Consider the following 21643-nt stretch of genomic DNA (forward strand, 5'->3'; position numbering starts at 1 on the left):
TCGTATTTTACTCATGTTTCGTAGTTTTCGGATGTGTAATATAATAATTTGTGCTAATTAGTGATATTTTTATGTGTAGGAATCATCCGGAGGTAATTTGGGACGAAGGTACGCGAATTGAAGCAAAAGGGGGACAAAACGAGAAAAATCTACAATGTAGCGCTACAGGCAGCGTGAGGCGCTACATGTGGCGCACAAAACCGATTCTCTAAATTTCCAGTGCCAGGCTAGCGCCCCACGCTACGATGGGCGCTGGTGACGTGAAGTTGTCCTATTTTACCCGGGACTTGGTGTCGACCCCAAGACGCCCCCAACTCGTATAAAATCAAATCTAAACCTATTTTGTCAAATGAGGACGTGACTTTGAGAGAGAAATATAAGTACGAAACACTCGGGAGCACAGAATTTACCAATTCTTCCATTCTTCTTCTAGTATTCATAGCTTTTATGTTTGAAAATAATATTTTGATGATTGTTATGAACATAAATGACTAAGAGCCTCATTATTCTGGGGTTATGTGTCGTTCTCAATTATTGTAAATTTATGGTTGATTGTTTTACTTGACTTTATCATAGTAAATTGTTTATTTAATCTTGCACTTAATTATTCAATTGTGTAGCTAACAATAGAATATTATCTACGAATTTATCGTTGAACTCGAAAGTGGGAATTATAGATTGTATACATGATTGAATAGAGAAAGTTCTTGAATTCGGGCATCGGAGAATAGATTCGTGATTATGATAGACATATTCTAGTTGCCTTACTTGGTTAGTTTTGCAGGAAATATACATGTGCTCTTGTCAAGTTTGATTCTATAGACATATAGTTTTAGGTTGGCTTGAATAGGCGAGCGAAGCGTCGAAAGAACTTCGCGAGCATAATAAACTCTGCTAATCAACAAATTAGATAAGTCAAGTAATTACATCAACCCAAAAAATGCAATAGGAGAGAAGTTAATCCCATAACCCTGGAATATCCCCATCTCATTGAATTCTTCCTAAGTGTTTGCTTGCTCTACGTGCGATCTTATTTTCTTGGTTGCTTATTAGTTCATAGTAATATAGTTATAAAAATCACAATCATCTTATTCACACTCACTTGAGCATTTAATATATAATATCTTAGATTGGAGAATAGTTGATCATAAATCCTAATGGGAACGATACTTTCTTATTACTTTATTACATGTCGACCGTGTATACTTGCGTATGCGTTTGTACCCAACAAGTTTTTGGTGCCGTTACTGAGGATTTAGAAATTAGTTATTTGTCTGAAAGAAGATCTTATTTGTTGTTGTTCAAGTATTAATCTATCTGACTATTTGTGACTCTACAGGTGTTCACCTTGAATGCTAAGAAGAAGCAACAGTTTTAACAACTTTCCTTCTCCTGATCTTGAACCCGAAAGTCTTTTCCATAGCTGAAGGATGGAGGCAAAAGGAAGAGCAAGAATTGTAGAGTTAGGTATTGTAGTCCAACCACAGGCAATCGAGATGGTAGAAAATGAATAAAGACCGCTGATTGAGGCAGCAAGGCCTAGTGTCGCGAACATGACTCAGGCTATCGTGAATCCTGATATAACTGGGCACTTTGAGCTGAAGTAGTACATGGTGCAACTGATTCAATCCACAGGGCTATTTGTGGGATTTTCAAGTGAAGATCACCAAAGGCATATACAGAATTTCTTGGAGATTACGGATACATACAACTATCTAAAAGTCTCTAAGGACTATGTCAGATTGACTTTGTTTCCCTTTTCTCTAATGAGGGAAGCAAAGGAATGGTTAAACAAGGAGCTCGCAAACTCGATCCACACTTGGGATGATCTAGAATGAAAATTCCTAATCAAGTTTTTTCCCACTAAGAAGATAGGCACTGAGGAGCCAGATTCTTGGGTTTCAACAACGAGATAGTGAGACTCTTTGTCAAGCTTAGGAAAGATATAAGAAACTACTCAGAGACTGCCCACATCATTGTCAGACTGATAAGTTATCGGGACATACTTTTGTGGATAGATTAGATGAGACCTCCAAATTAAATCTAGACTCAGCTTATGGAGAAAGTTGCATGCAAAAGCCATATAGTGAGATTCAGACTCTGCTTACCAATTTCACTGCAAATGATCATAATTGTCAGGGTGAAGGTGACTCAAGAAAGATGATAAAACAGAAAGCAGCAGGTACGCTCGAGCTGGATGAGATGTCAGTCATGCGAGCAGATATTGCTAAACTAAACAACCAAATGGCTAAGATGGAAATGGGTCAAGGGCACCACATGCAGCAGGTTCATAGGATGACCGTATGTTGTGAAATTTGTGGAGAGGGTCATATGAGTGACCAATGTACAGTGAATCCAGAATCTATCTATTATAAGGGCTAACAAGGTAGAGGTCCAATGAACCAAAATAATCCATATGGGAACACCTACAATCCCAACTGGAGGAATCACCCAAATTTCTCATAGGGTGGGAACCAGACCACTTAGAACCAATACAAGCCTCAAGGGAACTATAATTAGATTTGGCTCGGTAGACGAAAGCACTAATGATATGTTGAAAAAGTTATTGATTAACTACCTGCAACTTCGAATAGATAATCAAAAATTGAGGACTTAATTTTGAAATATAGAGGGCGGATTGAGTAGTTGGCTGCAACAACAAAATATACAGATAAGAATCCTCAAGTTTATATTGTAACTTTGAGGAATGGCAGAGAATTAGAAGAAGTCCCAAGAAGAAAGAAAGAACAAGTCACTCCTAAGGGTGAACTAATCCCCAAAACTGTGGGAGAAGCTACGAAAAACACTAAAGAAAGCGAAAAGACTATGATTGCAAGGCCACCACCTCCTTTCCAACAAATATTGAAGAAGTAAAGTGATGGCAAAATGTTTAACAAATTTCTTGATATGCTGAGCCAAATTCAATTGAATCTTCCATTGGTTGATGTGCTACGTGAAATCCCAAAATATGCTAAGTACATAAAAGATATTGTGGCTAACAAAAGGAGGTGGAAATTTTGCGACAGTGGCACTTACTGAAGAGTGCACCTTGAGAATTCAAAGAAAATTCCCACAAAAGTTGAAGGATCTAGGGAGATTCACCATACATGTTCAAATTAGTGAGGTAGATGTGGGACGAGCACTTTGTGATTTGGGGGCTAGCATAAATTTGATGCCCTATCAGTTTTCCATCAATTGGGGTTGGGAGCCCCAAGGCGAACCACAGTCATGTTGCAGCTTGCTAATAGATCTATTGTCTATCCCAAGGGGGTGATAGAAGATGTGCTACTACAAATTAGGCAATTTATTCTACCAGCAGGTCTTATTATACTAGACTATGAAGCTGATGAACAAGCCCCCATCATCTTGGGACAACCTCTCTTAGCCACCGCTGATACTGTGATCAATGTTCGTGAAGTAAAAATGATCCTCCGGGTTGATAATGTGGAAGCAATCTTTAATGTATACAGGGAAATTCAGCTGCCAAGGCACAATGAGGAACTATCTATGATATCTGTGATTGAAAAAGAAGAAAAAAAAATAATGTTGGTGCATATCTGGATGACTCTCTAAAGAAAGAACTTATGTTGTTTGACAATATTGACTTGGATGATGAGGTGAAGCAGATGGTGCACCATTTGGATGCATGTGCTTACATCAAAAGTCTGATCGATTTCGAGCCTCTAGATAGACCAACTGGGTCACCCCCAAGCCGTCAATCGAAGAATCTCCTAAATTGGAACTCAAGCCCCTACCTTCCCATATTCATTACGCCTATTTATGTGTTGATGAAACTTTACATATTGTTGTATCTTCCGACTTATCTGTTTTGCAGGAAGAAAAGTTTCTTCGCGTGCTTAGAGAGCATAGACTCCCGCTGCTCGCACCCTAGAGTAGTGGGTCTAGGTTGACCAGGTCCCATAGTTCATACCAGTTCATCCGGTCACCCCAGTTCAACCCGAAGTTAGGGCAGCAACTTCTGAAGGGGAGCAGCTCAGGCTCGAGAGGTACAAGACGTACCACCCTCCTACTTTCAGCGGTTTGGCCCAGGTTTTTCTTGAAAAGTACCACCGTATCCTCCGTACTATGGGTATTGTGGAGTCGAGTGGGGTTGCTTTCACTATGTTCCAACTTCAGGGAGCGGCTTATCAGTGGTGACGAGCGTATGAGTTGGGTAGTCCGGCCGAGGCAGCTTCACTCACTTGGGATCAACTCTTAGAGATGTTTATGAGGGAGTTTGTTCGCCAAAGTCTTAGGGATGCATGGCGCACAGTGTTTGAGCAGTTGCGTCAGGGTTCTATAATCGTGTCCGGTTTAGAGATTTTTTTAGGCATGCACCAGCCTTGGTTGCTACTGTCAGAGAGCGAGTTCATCGATTTATCGAGGGGCTCAACCCTGGTATCAGATTCAGCATGGCCCGAGAGATGGAGATTGACATCCCATACCAGTAGGCAGTGGAGATCGGTAGGAGATTGGAGGGTATGTGGGCCCGAGAGAGAGATGAGAGGGAGGCCAAGAGGCCTCGAGATTGTGACATATATAGTGGTGCCCGTGTCCCAGTTGCAGCCCGTCATGGTAGGGGCTATGTTAGCCGCACTGTTCATTCAGTACTTCCAGCTTCCAGCGATATTCCTGCCACTCCCAGGCCTCAGGTTCCCTATTATGCATCGCCATGTTCTGGTGCACCTCCTGCACGGGGTGATTTCAGCGGTCAGTCCAACCGACCAAGCCCGAGTCAGTCTCACCAGCCACGTCCCCCAAGGGCTTATTTTAAGTGTGGTGACACTCGTCATACGGTGATGAATTGGCTCAGACTCAAGGGGTGCACCTCCATAGAATACTCATGCTCTGTGTATTCCACCAGGTCCTCAGGCTTCTCAGGCCGTGGTTACAGCACGAGTTGCCACTCCACTTGCACAGCCAGTCAGGGGTGGAGGTCGGGCAGGTCGAGGTCACCCTAGAGGGGGAGGACAGGTTAGATATTATGCTCTTTCTGCTAGGACAGAGGTGGTTGCCTCTGACTCAATTATCATAGGTATTGTTCCAGTTTTTCATAGAGATGCATCAGTCTTATTTGATCCAGGCTCCACTTATTCCTATGTATCATCTTATTTTGCTTTGTATTTAGGTATATCCCGCGATTCTTTGGGTTCCCCTTCTATGTGTCCACGCCTCTGGGAGATTCCATTATTGTTGACCGTGTATATTGGTCATGTTTAGTTGTTCTTGGTGGTTTGAGACCAGAGCTGATCTATTGTTGCTTAGTATGGTAGATTTTGATGTTATTTTAGGCATGGATTGGTTGTTGCCCTATCATGTTATCCTTGATTGTCATGCTAAGATGGTAACATTGGCTATGCCAGGTTTGTCGTGGTTGGAGTGGAGAGGTACTTTAGATTATATTCCTAGCAGGGTGGTGTCTTTTCTTAAGGCACAACGGATGGCTAAAAAGGGATGTGATGCGTATCTAGCATATGTGAGAGATGTTAGTGTTGATACTCCTACCGTTGAGTCTGTTCCAGTAGTGAGGGATTATCCAGATGTATTTTTGGCGGATCTTCCGAGTATGCCGCCCGGCAAGGATATCTATTTTGGTATTGATTTATTACCGGGCACTCGACCCATTTCTATTCCACCATATTGTATGGCCTGAACAGAGTTGAAGGAGTTAAATAAGCAGTTGCGGGAGTTGCTTGATAAGGGTTTCATTCGGCCAGTGTATCACCTTGTGGTGCTCCAGCCTTGTTTGTAAACAAGAAGGATGGCTCTATGCGCATGTGTATTGATTATCGCCAGTGGAACAAGGTTACAATGAAGAAGATGTATCCATTGCCACGCATTGATGACCTATTTCATTATATACTGGTTGCCAGAGTATTCTCAAAGATTGATTTACGGTCAAGTTATCATCAGTTAAAGATTCGGGAGCCAAATATCCCGAAGACTGCCTTTAGAACTCGGTATGGTCATTACGAGTTCCTTGTGATATCATTTGAGCTGACTAACGCCCCAACAATATTCATGCACTTGATGAACAGTATATTCCAGACCTATCTTGACTCGTTTGTCATTATGTTTATTGACGACATCTTGGTGTACTCCCGGAGCCGGGAGAATCATTAGCAGCACTTGAGGACCGTGCTTCAGACCTTGCGAGGAAAGAAGTTGTATGCAAAATTTTTAAAGTGTGAATTTTGGCTTGATTCAGTGGCATTTTTGGGTCATGTAGTGTCGAGTGAGGGGATCAAGGTAGATTCGAAGAAGATTGAAGTAGTGCAGAGTTTGCCCAGACCATCTTCAGGCACTGAGATCCGGAGTTTTGTTAGTTTGGCAGGGTATTATCGTCGATTCGTATATGGCTACTCATCTATTGTTGCACTTATAACCAGATTGACCCAGAAGGGTGCTCTGTTCAGGTGGACCGAGGAGTATGAGGAGAGCTTTCAAAAGCTCAAACTGCTTTGACTACAGCCCCAATATTGTGTTGCCTACGAGTTTGGGGTCTTATACTGTGTACTGTGATGTGATGCGTAGCGTATTGGCCTCGGTGCGGTGTTGATGCAGGATGGTAGGGTGATTGTCTACGTGCCTAGACAGCTGAAGGTACATGAGAAGAACTACCTCATCCACAACCTTGAGTTAGTAGCTATTGTTCATGTCTTGAAGATTTGGTGACACTATTTATACGGTGTCCCTTGTGAGGTATATACCGACCACCGAAGTCTGCAATATCTGTTCAAATAAAAGGATCTAAACTTGCTGCAGTGGAGGTGGTTAGAGTTACTTGAGGATTATGATATCACTATTCTATATCATCCCAGGAAGGCCAACGTGGTTGCCGATGCCTTGAGTCGCAAGGCGGAGAGCTTGGGCAGTTTAGTATATCTACCGGCAGCAGAAAGGCTATTAGCATTAGATGTTCAGGCCTTGGCCAACCTGTTTGTTAGATTGGATGTTTCGGAGCCGAGTCGAGTTTTGACTTGTGTGGTTTCCCGGTCTTCTCTTTATGATCGTATCAGATAGCGTCAGTATGATTGATTGTCCTCAAAGACATGGTTCTGCACGGCGATGCTAAGTAGGTCACTATTGGGGATGACGGTGTGTTATGGATGCAGGGCAGGCTCTGTGTGCCCAATGTACATGGTTTGCATGAGCTGATTCTTTAGGAGACTCACAGCTCGCGGTACTCCATTCATCCGTGTGCCGCCAAGATGTATTAGGACTTGAGACAACACTATTGGTGGAGGAAGATGAAGAAGGACATAGTGGAATATGTAGCTCGGTGCCTAAATTATTAGCAGGTGAAGTATGAGCATCAACGTCCAGGTGGATTGCTTCAGAGGCTAGAGATTCCAGAGTGGAAATGGGAGCGGGTTACTATGGATTTTGTTGTTGAGCCCCCACGAACTCGGAGGAAGTTCAATGCAGTTTGGGTGATTGTGGATAGGTTGACCAAGTCGGCTCATTTCATTCAAGTGGTGACTACTTATTTTTCAGAGCAGCTGGCTCAGGTTTATATTCGCGAGATTGTCAGACTTCATGGCGTATCGGTATCTATCATATCTGACCGGGGTACGCAGTTTACATCACGATTCTAGAGGGTCGCACAGCGTGAGTTAGGCACACGGGTTGAGTTGAGTACAACATTTCACCCTCAGACGGACGGACAGTCCGAGCGTACTATTCAGATATTAGAGGATATGCTTCGTGCGTGTGTGATGGAGTTTGGGGTTTCTTGGGATCAGTTCTTGCCGCTTACGGAGTTTGCCTACAATAACAACTATCAGTCAAGCATTCACATGGCTCCGTATGAGGCTTTGTATGGGAGTCAGTATCGGTTTCCAGTGGGTTGGTTTGAGCTGGGTGAGGCTAGGCTATTAGGTACAGACTTGGTTTAGGATGCTTTGGAAAAATTTAAATTAATTCAAGATCGACTTCGTACAGCCCAATCTAGACAGAAGAGTTATGCGGATCGGAAGGTTCGCGACATTGCATTCATGGTTGGGGAGCAGGTCTTGCTCCGGGTTTCACCCATGGAGGGTGTTATGAGGTTCGGAAAGAAGGGCAAGCTGAGCCCTAGGTATATCAGACCTTTTGATATTATTGAAAGGATTGGAGAAGTGTCTACAAGCTTACACTACCACCTAGTCTAGCTTCAGTTCATCCAATATTCCACGTTTCAATACTCTGAAAGTATCACGGTGATCCGTCTCATATTTTGGATTTCAGCTCAGTCTAATTGGACAAGGATTTGTCTTATGTTCAGGATCCTGTGGCCATTTTGGATAGGCAGGTTTGAAAGTAGAGGTCGAAGAACATTACTTCTGTGAAGGTTTACTGTAGGGGTCAGCCAGTCAAGGAGGCGACTTTGGAGACCAAGCATGATATGCGTAGCCGTTATTCTCATCTTTTCACCACATAAGGTATGTCTCTATACTCGTTCGAGGACGAACATTTATTTTAAGAGGGGGAGGATGTAATGACCCGGCCTGTTATTTTGAGTGTTTTAGACCCGACCCCCTATTTATTGCCTCCTCTATGTTATATTGTGATTATGTGACTTGCCAGGGTATTTTGTTTTGGTTTCGGGTGAGTTCCGAAGTGAAATGAGATACATGGTCCCTAAGTTGGAGCTTTAAGTTGAAGGAGTTGATCGTAGTTTGACTTTTGTGTAGACGACTTCGGAATAGAATTTTAACAGTTCCAGTAGCTCCGTATGGTAATTTTGGACTTCGGAGCATGTCCAGATATTGATTCGGTGGTCCATAGCTCGTTTCCGCGTGAATTGGCGAAAGTTGAAAAGTTAAAGTTTTAGAAGGTTGGAAAGTTTAACCGGTGGTTGACTTTATTGATATCGGGGTCGGGTCCTGATTTCGGAAGTTGGAATAGGTCCGTCATGTCAATTATAACTTGTGTGCGAAATTTGAATTCAATCTGAATTATTTTGGTATGAATCGACATTAGTTTTGGAATTCTGAAGTTCATAAGTTTCTTAGGCTTGAATCGATAAGGGATTCGTGATTCTAGTGTTATTTGATGTGATTTGACATTTCGAGCATTTTTGTATGATATTTTAAGACTTGTTGGTATGTTTGGTTGAAGCTCCGGAGGCCTCGGGTGTAATTCAGACCATGTTCGGCGCATTTCGGAACCTTAAGGATTGCTGAAGTTCTGGTTTCTCTACAGGTCTGGCTTCCTTCAACGCGTTCGCGAAGGTGTTCTCGCATTCGCGTAGAGTCTTCAGGGATTTGCTGGAGATTTACCCTTCGCATTCGCGAAGAAGGCCATGCGTTTGCTAAGGGTCATGATTTTTTGCACTGCGATCGCGGACAAGGAGCCGCATTCGTGAAGAGGAAAGGCAGGCTGGGAGGACCTCACGAGGTTGGTCTATGCATTCGCGAGTGAGGCATCGCGATCGCGAAGCTTGAGAACCTTGGTCATCATGTGGGTTCTCGCGTGACAGGAAATTTGGGCAGCAACATTTTTGTGCTTCGCGAACGGGAGGCATTTTCCGCTTTCGCGAAGAAGAAATCACTGGACATCACACTTAAATTTCAAAACAAGGGTTCTATCTCATATTTCATAATTTGGACTTAGAGAGCTCGGTGTGAGGAGAATTTTCGGGAGAATTTCAGAGAGATTATTGGGATAAGAATTCCTAACTCGGTTTTGGTTAAATTACACGAATCTATTATATTTTTGTCATCTAATTAGGGATTTGAGTTGAAAATTTGGGAGAAAATGGTAGAAACTTCCTAGACTAAAATTTTGAGTTTTGAAAGGCGATTTGAGATCGGATTTGAGTAATTCTTGTATGGTTGGAATCGTTATCGAATGGATGTTTGGATTTAGTAATTTTGGTCGGGTTTCGAGATGCGAGCCCGAGTTGACTTTTTGAGTTAACTTTTAATTCTTTACAAAGATCGTAAATTTATTGTTCGAATTAGTTTTCTATAGTTTATATTTATAATATGAAGTTGTTTTGGCTAGATTCGAGTCATTCGGAGTTGGATAATCAAGGGAAAGGCCTACTAGTAGATTGAGTTAGCGTGATTTAAGGTAAGTGACTTGCCTAATCTTGTGTGGGGGAATTACCCCTTAGAATTTATGTTGGTTTTGATAATTGTAATATGTTACTGCCGTGTACGGAAGGTGATGAGTGTGCACATGGGCTAAATATTGAAATTATCGATTTTAGCTATGTAGATTCCTTTCATGTCGTAATTGAGTTACCTTAACATATTATAATCATCATTTCTAGTATATTTTCACGTGTCTACTTGTCTTATTCTCTTACGTACTAATTGCCCTACATGTTTAATTAAAGTCCTTGTTTCCTTTATTCTGTATTCATTATTTGATCGTTGAACTCTTTACTTGAAGTTGTTAAATCGTGTAATATCTTGTTGTTGAAATTGGTATTGAGATATAAAGGTCGTGATTCACATTGAGGCAAAATGTTAAGTTGTGAAATACCATTTTGTTGAGTTGTTCATTCCGGTTGTTATTGCTGAGACTCTTGTGTACATTGTGGTTGAGCCATGGGCTCTTTACTGTGAAAGTACTGTATTTATTTGGTTTCTCTGGCAAGTTGTGATATTGAGCACTTGAGGTGAGATTTGTGATGCGTTGTAATATCGATATGCATGCGGTGGTATAAGGTTTTGGGTTGAAACGCATGCGGTGAGATAAGATGGGCTTGATACGCGTGGCTAGTGGGGGAACTACTAGAAGTCATGCGGTGTAATAAGGTGGGTTAAAACGCAGGACACTATTTCGAAAAAATAATTTTTAAAACTAAATGTAAAGGCTCCCGCGATGATATAAGGAAAGATTGTGATTTATTCTTGTGATTTGAGACTACGAAGCGGTACCTCAGTCGTGACTCTTGTTGGCATTTCTTCATTTTTGCACTTGTCTTTGGTTGTTATTTTCTTAGCATATTATTAATTGTCTTTCTCTGTATCACACTATTTGCTTAGTTCCGTGTAGCTAACCTTGATATACTAATTGTTGTTTTAATTTCATTACTGTCATTATTACACTACCTTATATTATTCAGTCTTGTATTTATTCCAGTAGGGACTTGACCTGACCTCGTCACTACTCTACCGAGGTTAGGCTTGACACTTATTGGGTACCGTTGTAGTATATTTACGCTACGCTTCTGCACATCTTTTTGTGCAGATCTAGGTATATCCTACTAGTCCAGGCATCGGCGAATTGAGTTCGAGCATGGAGACTTCAAGGTATACCTGCCAGCGTCCGCAAACCTCGAAGTCTCCTTCTACCTTATTTTTCTTATTTTATTTCTTTTTTATAGACATTGATGTATAGGATTATTCTATACTATTACCTAGAGCTTGTGATTTATATTTCACCGGATTTTGGGAGTTGTACATGTTGAGTTGCAGATTTTATTTTATATAGTTGTTAAAGTTTTGAGACTTAAAATTATTGCTTCGGTCACTTCTGCATGAATGTTAGGTTTACATAATCTTAAAGATTAGGTGTGTTCACGATATCCTACGGAGAAAAAATGGGATCGTGACACTCACTTGGCTAATTATGTAAACACCATATAATCGATATATCTTACTTGCTCCTTTAAAAATATTTGGAAGGCAAAATTAGATAACTGACTATGACATATGTATCAGTATTTCCACTATAAATCAGTAGCGGAGTCAGAATTTTCGTTAAGGGGTGTCAAAATATATAAAAGTAAACATATCAGAAAATTAAGGGGAGTCAATACATAGTATATATACATATAATTTATTTTTTTACCTAGATACACAGTGTATTTTTTCTGCGAAGGGGTGTCATTTGACACCCCTTTCTATAAGGTGGCTCCGCCACTGCTATAAACAATAAAGTATCACAATAGATTATAAATAGTTGACAATTTTAATAAAATAATGATTGAGGAAGAGGTAGGTGCATTCTAGAAGAGCTCTAATTGGACCTCTGGAAGTTCATGCACAAGAGAAAATTTGAGTCCTTTTAGTCAAACTTTGCGTGTTTTTATGTTTCATATATAAGTTAATTCATCTTTTCAGTTCCATATATTTCCAGACATGTGGATGGATTTAAGTAAAATGCATCAATAGTGTAAATAAATATTATACTATTAATGTATTATGATATTTTATAGAACATTGTTTTTTAGATGAGTTTAAGTTATATCTCAAAGAATATCTAAAGGTAATCCTACGATGTTAGGTTAGTTGTCTTAAAAATAAGACATGTTACGTGCTACAAATAAAGGTGACACGATGATTTAAAATTTTTATATTGATTTAATATTACCTATTAACGTTTGCATATATGTAGAATTAAATATAATTACCTTTTAAGTAATTCGATGGTGTAACTCTTTTTTACGGTATAGTGCATAGAACTTATACTTCACGTTGATAATATTAGCCAGGGTGCATTTCGTAAGTGTTTGATATTTTTCCAAGTCAATTAATGGTGTAAAAAACTTAAAACTCAATAGTAATCAAAGTTTGTTTTGTGCAGATTATGAGTTTCGTGAACTAATAGTCATTATAAATGTGTTACAAAAGCAAGAGCTTTGGCATGGTAGGAAACTGGTTTGGATATGGGAAATAACCTGTAAAATTCTGGAGAACGATTAAAAAATTGATGCAAAGGAGATTTTTTCCGATATATATATTGTATCGTCAATATCAGAATGAGGGTGAGAGTTTTTTTTAACCGAAAAGGGTCAAAATTGCCCTTAAACTATTGGAAATAGAGCAATTTTGCCCTTCATTTGGTTTTGGTATCAATATTAGCCCTATCATTAATAAACTGGCTCACTTATACCCTCAAAACTAACGGTTACTCCACATAGGCACAAAGCATCTTAAAAAAATATTTTTGGGTGAATTGGATCTCCACGTAGGATTGATATTATCTTCTTTTTTATTTTGGATGATAAACATAACTATTAAACCATTCCAAAAATCATCATTGCTACCGTTCATCCACCAAGTACACCCCCATCTTCTTCTCCTTGCCGGCTATTCCATCCCATTCTACGGACTCAGAGAAAATAGTTCACCATGAAAATTAAGTTGTTCATTGGAATACCCACAATAAAGCAGCGACTAATTTACCGTGGAAAGCAGTTTCAATGAGAGCAAATATTGGCGGCTAATCTTTCACTTTTATCTAATCTTCTCTTCCTTGCACGAATCACCAATATCAGAAAAAGGCGCATCAACCTAGCTGAAAAAGATGACTGCACCAGAAAGGCCTTGTTTGCCAAATCGAAAGGTTCTCCCATCAGAGTTTATTCTGAGGGCGATATTGCTAGACAGATCTGAAGCTTTTCAAAGGAAGAAATTTAAGATTTTGAAAATGGGTTTGGAGGGTAATGGAGAAGGTTGGCACCTTCACTATTCTGTTGGTCTATTGATAACGAAAGGTCCCTTTTTTTTAGTGGTTGAGCTCTCTTATAATGGTGGATTTTATTTCTTTGTTTTACATTTATATCTGTGTGACATGTTAGATTTGGTGTGCACTTCTGTTAAATTGTCATCTGCTCTAATTATTGTTGTTTGATACCCTATGTTTTAGTTTTACAGATGAAGAATTGATTAGATAAGCATTTCAAAATTTTGAACTTCGCATCTTGAATTTCTAACTTGAAGTTGCCTTTTGGATTATTAGAATTGTGACAGTTTCAATGAATATCCAGATGGTGAAAATGTAGATTTGGCTCTTTGTCATTGTGGATGGTTTTCTTCCTAGTGCAATTTTTCAAGTGGTCGGCCATGGTTCTCTTTAGGTTGCAGAAGATAATATCAATCCTACGTGAAGATCCAATTCAGATAAAAAATATTTTCTTAAGACGCTTTGTGCCCGTGTGGAGTAACCGTTAGTTTTGAGAGTATAAGTGTGCTAATTTATTAATGGTACGGATATTATTGATACCAAAATCAAACGGAGGGCAAAATTACTTATTTTCAATAGTTTAAGGACAAATTTGGCCTTTTTCCTTTTTTTAAAAATAGTAACATTGTCACTATTACTGATTTTATTAAATAGAAAAGCAAAATACAAGAACAAAGGACGCTAGAGTCTAGACAGAACCAGAATTTGAATTTTATGCATTCTAAATTTTAGGATATCAATATCAATGGTTAGTAGCAGGGTTCTAACTCTAATTTTTGTACGAATCTAATAAATTTTCTAAAAGTATTAGGTTCGCAGAACTGAGATGTAACTTTCTAGTTCAGCCCTTAGACTAGACCATTGTAAATAGTTATAACTGGTGTGACTCGAGACTGCCCAACTGTTACTCTCGCCGACCAAGATAAAATTATCTGAATCTTTTCAAGACATATTCATGTTCAGCAATTCATAGGTCATTTTTATTTTAGGAAAGAGCCTTATCGAAAGAATTGTCAAAAAGTCGATGAAAGACTGGCATTTGACTCACCTTTCCCTTCAAGAAGAAAAGAATGATAGTAAAACATTTCCTATAATCTCTAGTAAGATCCTACTAAAGCCTATTTGTTTGCATTTAATGAAGTTTCGAATCTTTATTATTACAGTTATTAAGTGTATTATTTTTAAGTTTGAATCTTAACCATTTAAATTTCAATCATCGTTGCCGTTTGTATTTTTATTTTACAACACTTAATAGGCCTAAATAGATCTTTTTAGTATCATTAAAATAATATTTGTTCAAGGATTTCTTCAAAGATTTTTACCACAACTATATCGATTCGACCGGTCATTTGAGTTTTTTAGCTTTGTATCCCCTATTTGATACTTTACATATGTGCATTTATGATTACGTAACTTGACTGGATGGGTGGTTTGGTTTCGGGAAAGTTTTGATTTGAGTTGGGACACTAGTCCCTTGGTGGAAGGCTTAAGTTGTAAACGTTGACTGAAATTTGTCTTTTATGTAGACGACTCCAGAATAGTGTTTTGATGGTTTTAATAGATTCGTATGGTGATTTTGGACTTAGGCGTGTGTCCAGATTTGGATTTGGAGGTCCTAGGTCATTTTGGCGCGAATGTTAGAAGGTTAAAGATTTGGAAGGTTGATAGTTTGACCAAGAGTTGACTTTGAAGGTATCGGGTTCGGATTGTGATTCTGGGAGTTGGAATAGGTCAGTTTTGTCATTTTGGACTTGTATGCAAAATTTGAGGTCATTCCGAGTTGATTTGTTATGGTTCGGCATGAGTTTTTAAAGTTGGATGTTCAATGGTTCATTATATTTGAATTAAGGTGTGATTCATAGTTTTGATATTGTTTTAAGTGATTTGAGATACCGAGTAGGTCCGTATTATGTTTTGGGATTGGTTGGTATGATTGGACGGGGTCCTGAAGGGCTTTGGTATGTTTTGGATTGGTTTCGGATCACTTTGGACTATGTTGGCAATGCTGATGAACTTCTGACTTCTGGTACTTTTGCACCTACGATGGATGGGCTGCAGACGCAAGTCCGCAGATGCGGACAAGGAGCCGCAGAAGCAGAATTGGCTAGAGGAGCATGGGGCCACAGATGGGGGAGGCGTCGCGCAGAAGCGGGGCCGCACTTGCGCTATGGGTATGTAGGTGTGAGGGGATTGACTGCAGAAGCGATAGGTCGGGACTTAAGTAGAACTCGCAGATGCGAGTTTTTGACCACAAATTCAGCACCGTAGGTGCGGTGATATGGAACGCAAATGCAGAATCACTGGGCAGACTTTATATTTCGAAGGGTTTGGTCATTATTCATTATTTGGATTGTGGAGCTCGGTTGGAGGTGATGTTTGGGAGACTTTTCACTACAATTGAAGAGGTAAGTGAAGTTTATTTAATTTTGATATTAGATATTGATTACCCATGGATTATTATACCTAGTTTAAGTGAATTATAGGTAAAACTTGGAGATTTTTACAATGACTTTGGAGAGTGAACATTGATGATTTGAGGGTTGATTTGAGGTTGGATTTGGGTGAAACACATATATTTGCACTTGTATCGGAATGCGTGTTCGAAATTTATAAGTTTGGTCTAATTTCAAGGTACGAGCCCGGGGTTGACTTTTGGATTGACATTACATATTTGAATCAAGATCTTAGCTTTATTATTTGGGGTTGTTTCCTATGTCTCATATTGATGATTGATATTCCGCTTAAAGTATGTATATTTATATGCATATTGCCTCGTATTTTACTCATGTTTCGTAGTTTTCAGATGTGTAATATAATGATTTTGTGCTAATTAGTGATATTTTTATGTGTAGGAATCATCCGGAGGTAATTTGGGATGAAGGTACGCGAATTGAAGCAAAAGGGGGACAAAACGAGAAAAATCCACAATGTAGCGCTACAGGCAGCGTGAGGCGCTACCTGTGGCGCACAAAACCGATTCTCTAAATTTCCAGTGCCAGGGCTAGCGCCCCACGCTACGATGGGCGCTGGTGATGTGAAGTTTTCCTATTTTACCCGGGACTTGGTGTCGACCCCAAGACGCCCCCAACTCGTATAAAATCAAATCTAAACCTATTTTGTCAAATGAGGACGTGACTTTGAGAGAGAAACACAAGTACGAAACACTCGGGAGCACAGAATTTACCAATTCTTCCATTATTCTTCTAGTATTCATAGCTTTTATATTTGAAAATAATATTTTGATGATTGTTATGAACATGAATGACTAAGAGCCTCATTATTCTGGGGTTATATGTCGTTCTCGATTATTGTAAATTTATGGTTGATTGTTTTACTTGACTTTATCATAGTAAATTATTTATTTAATCTTGCACTTTTGTGACTCAGTACTACCAGTCTTGGGAGGTTGTTATATTCATATTTGTTCCATTGTTGGTTTTGATTACCTATTCAATTCATATTCAAAAAATAATGTCTTCGAAATGTAATGGAAATCGGCTTAACTAGTCTTAGAGACTAGGTGCCATCACGATGCCTGTGGTGGGATTTTGGGTCGTGACAAGTTGGTATCAGAGCTCTAGGTTCATAGTTTCTATGAGTCACAAACGAGTCTAGTAGATTCTTGCGGGTCGGTACGAAGACGTCTGTACTTATCTTCAAGAGGCTACAGAACTGTTAGGAAATTTTCACTTCTTTCAATCCTGTCGTGCGGAATTTCTTGAATTTGGAATTTGAGCCTTTGTATCTCTATTAATGGGCTCCTTATTGTGGAAAATAAAGTATTATTGATTTTTGTGGCAAGTGGTAATATTTGAGCACTTGAGGTGCAATTTATGAGATGTGATATTGGCACGTTATATTGTTGGGAGCTTTGTTTGGGTGTTTGCACGAGGTTTCTGTCGTCCTATTGTTTCTATTGATTTATGCACATGCGGCGTGACAAGGCGGGCTATATATATATATATATATATATATATATATATATATATATATATATATATATATATATATATATATATATATATGTGGGGGGGGGGGGTTGCACATGTGGCGAGACAATGTGAGAATACTATTATGCGCGTGCGGCGAGACAAGGCGGGCATTTACTTTATTATTGGGCACATGGCGAGACAAGGTGGGCTATGTCGGGAATTGAATTGTGATAACTTGTGATGGCATGGGGGCATTGTTGTTGTTACATATTTACTTTGGGACTACGAGGCAGTACCTCGGGAGATCCCCCTGTCTTGCATATTTACTTTTGGGACTACGAGGCGGTACCTCGGGAGATCCCCTATTGAGCATTTACTTTTGGGACTACGAGACGGTATCTCGGGAGTGCCCTTTGTTGACATCTCTCTATGGTTGTACTTGCCTTTGGTTATTTTATTTTTCCATAATATGTAAATTCATGTGTACTCCGTGATGTATTATTTGAATTAATATTATGTGTCTTGTATTTCTCATAGTATTATGTTGGCTTTGGCTTTTTCGTACGAGACTCTGAGGATTTGTATTTCTGGTTTTTACTTGTTATTATTGATGGAGTTGTTTTAAATAAAAGAAATTACCATTATGTTTTAATTTAATAAGTTTTACATCCAAATAAGTAGATTATTTGATGTTTTATTTAAATTGAAATCTCATTTTTCTTCACTCAAACTTTTTCTAAAATAAACTCAATTCTTTGTCGAATTCTTACTTGGTTTAAAAGTTGTCACCTTACTTTATGGAAAATAAATTAATCATGCAAATTTTATGTATTGACATATTTGGCACGAGAGTTGTTTGTGCGGTTGTGATAGAGATATTGGCACGAGGTACCGTGAGAATATGAAAGGGGGCTGAGAACCATATTTTATGATTATGATATGAGATATTTATTTGAAAGAATTTTATATTCGAAGGATACTTATTTGAAGAAATATATTTGGAGGGTGTGTATTCGAAAGAATTATATGTGAATGATTTGTATTTGAAAGACTTGTTTAATTGGTTGTACTTGTGTTTTCTTATTCGTCTGAGTAATAATTATGGTGTTCTTGTTGCCTTACTGTTTATATCACTAGTTAATTATTGTTGCTATCACTACTATTTGTTTTCTATTATTTAGTATGGCACAGGTTATTTGACTAGTGAGTGTCTTGACTGTACCTCGTCACTACTCCACTAAGGTTAGTCTTGATACTTACTGGGTACCGACTGTGGTGTACTCATACTATACGTTTGCACATTTTTGTGCAGAGACAGGTAATGTGGAGTCAGTTGACCGATCGCTAGCAGTACAGATCTTGCTGTGGAGACTCAAGGTAAACTTGTTGATGCGTTTGCAGGCTTCGGAGTCACCTTCTGATATTGTACTTGCACTATTTTTATCTCTATTTCAAAACAGTTGTATTTATAGGCTTTCTAGTAACTCAGTAGAGTTTACGACTTGTACTACCGGTTTTGGGATTGTAAGTATTGTTTAGAGATTCCTATTTCGTATTTTTCTATTATTAATTAATATTGTTGTTATTTTAGTACATGTTAGGCTTAACTAGTCCCTAAGACTAGGTGCCATCACGACATCCTACAGAGGGAGATTTGGGTCGTGACAGCCATATATTTTTATATCAAATACGAATTTATCGTTGAACTCGAAAGTGGGAATTATAGATTGCATACATGATTGAATAGAGAAAGTTCTTGAATCCGGGCATCGGAGAATAGATTCGTGATTATGATAGACATATTCTAGTTGCCTTACTTGGTTAGTTTTGCAGGAAATATACATGTGCTCTTGTCAAGTTTGATTCTATAGACATATAGTTTTAGGTTGGCTTGAATAGGCGAGCGAAGCGTCGAAAGAACTTCGCGAGCATAATAAACTCTGCTAATCAACAAATTAGATAAGTCAAGTAATTACATCAACCCAAAAAATGCAATAGGAGAGAAGTTAATCCCATAACCCTGGAATATCCCCATCTCATTGAATTCTTCCTAAGTGTTTGCTTGCTCTACGTGCGATCTTATTTTCTTGGTTGCTTATTAGTTCATAGTAATTTAGTTATAAAAATCACAATCATCTTATTCACACTCACTTGAGCATTTAATATATAATAGCTTAGATTGGAGAATAGTTGATCATAAATCCTAATGGGAACGATACTTTCTTATTACTTTATTACATGTCGACCGCGTATACTTGTGTATGCGTTTGTACCCAACAAGTTTTTGGCGCCGTTACCGAGGATTTAGAAATTAGTTATTTGTCTGAAATAAGATCTTATTTGTTGTTGTTCAAGTATTAATCTATTTGACTATTTATGACTCAACAGGTGTTCACCTTGAATGCTAAGAAGAAGCAACAGTTTTAACAACCTTCCTTCTCCTGATCTTGAACCCGAAAGTCTTTTCCATAGCTTAAGGACGGAGGCGAAAGGAAGAGCAAGAATTGCAGAGTTAGGTATTGTAGTCCAACCACAGACAATCGAGATGGTAGAAAATGAAGAAAGACCGCTGATTGAGGCAGCAAGGCCTAGTGTCGCGAACATGACTCAGGCTATCGTGAATCCTGATATAACTGGACACTTTAAGCTGAAGTAGTACATGGTGCAACTGATTCAATCCACAGGGCTATTTGTGGGATTTTCAAGTGAAGATCACCAAAGGCATATACAGAATTTCTTGGAGATTACGGATACATACAACTATCTAAAAGTCTCTAAGGACTATGTCAGATTGACTTTGTTTCCCTTTTCTCTAATGAGGGAAGCAAAGGAATGGTTAAACAAGGAGCCCGCAAACTCGATCCACACTTGGGATGATCTAGAATGAAAATTCCTAATCAAGTTTTTTCCCACTAAGAAGATAGGCACTGAAGAGCCAGATTCTTGGGTTTCAACAACGAGATAGTGAGACTCTTTGTCAAGCTTAGGAAAGATATAAGAAACTACTCAGAGACTGCCCACATCATTGTCAGACTGATAAGTTATCGGGACATACTTTTGTGGATAGATTATATGAGACCTCCAAATTAAATCTAGACTCAGCTTATGGAGGAAGTTGCATGCAAAAGCCATATAGTGAGATTCAGACTCTGCTCACCAATTTCACTGCAAATGATCATAATTGTCAGGGTAAAGGTGACTCAAGAAAGATGATAAAATAGAAAGCAGCAGGTACACTCGAGCTGGATGAGATGTCAGTCGTGCGAGCAGATATTGCTAAACTAAACAACCAAATGGCTAAGATGGAAATGGGTCAAGGGCACCACATGCAGCAGGTTCATAGGATGACCATATGTTGTGAAATTTGTGGAGAGGGTCATATGAGTGACCAATGTACAGTGAATCCTGAATCTATCTATTATAAGGGCCAACAAGGTAGAGGTCCAATGAACCAGAATTATCCATATGGGAACACCTACAATCCCAACTTGAGGAATCACCCAAATTTCTCATAGGGTGGGAACCAGCCCACTTAGAACCAATACAAGCCTCAAGGGAACTATAATTAGATTTGGCTCGGTAGACGAAAGCACTAATGATATGTTGAAAAAGTTATTGATTGACTACCTGCAACTTCGAATAGATAATCAGAAATTGAGGACTGAATTTTGAAATATAGAGGGCGGATTGAGTAGTTGGCTGCAAAATAAAATACTCGACCTGCAGGGGCCCTTCCCAATGATACAGATAAGAATCCTCAAGTTTATGTTGTAACTTTGAGGAATGGCAAAGAATTAGAAGAAGTCCCAAGAAGAAAGAAAGAACAAGTCACTCCTAAGGGTGAACTAATCCCCAAAACTGTGGGAGAAGCTAAGAAAAACACTAAAGAAAGCGAAAAGACTATGATTGCAAGGCCACTACCTCCTTTCCAACAAATATTGAAGAAGTAAAGTGATGGCAAAATGTTCAACAAATTTCTTGATATGCTGAGCCAAATTCAATTGAATCTTCCATTGGTTGATGTGCTACGTGAAATCCCAAAATATGCTAAGTACATAAAAGATATTGTGGCTAACAAAAGGAGGTGGAAATTTTGCGACAGTGGCACTTACTGAAGAGTGCACCTTGAGAATTCAAAGAAAATTTCCGCAAAAGTTGAAGGATCCGGGGAGATTCACCATACATGTTCTAATTAGTGAGGTAGATGTGGGACGAGCACTTTGTGATTTGGGGGCTAGCATAAATTTGATGCCCTATCAGTTTTCCATCAATTGGGGTTGGGAGCCCCAAGGCGAACCACAGTC

General features: G+C 39.1%; 1 protein-coding gene across 1 annotated transcript; it reads left to right on the forward strand.

The window, feature by feature from the left end:
* Window positions 1-3228: 3228 nt before the first annotated feature.
* On the forward strand, window positions 3229-3573 carry LOC104099315 (uncharacterized). Its single transcript, XM_070194713.1, has one exon. The coding sequence runs from the start codon at window positions 3229-3231 to the stop codon at window positions 3571-3573; it is 345 nt and encodes a 114-aa protein (XP_070050814.1).
* Window positions 3574-21643: the final 18070 nt, after the last annotated feature.

This window comes from Nicotiana tomentosiformis, chromosome 2 (assembly GCF_000390325.3).
Source record: "Nicotiana tomentosiformis chromosome 2, ASM39032v3, whole genome shotgun sequence".
NCBI lineage: Eukaryota > Viridiplantae > Streptophyta > Magnoliopsida > Solanales > Solanaceae > Nicotiana > Nicotiana tomentosiformis.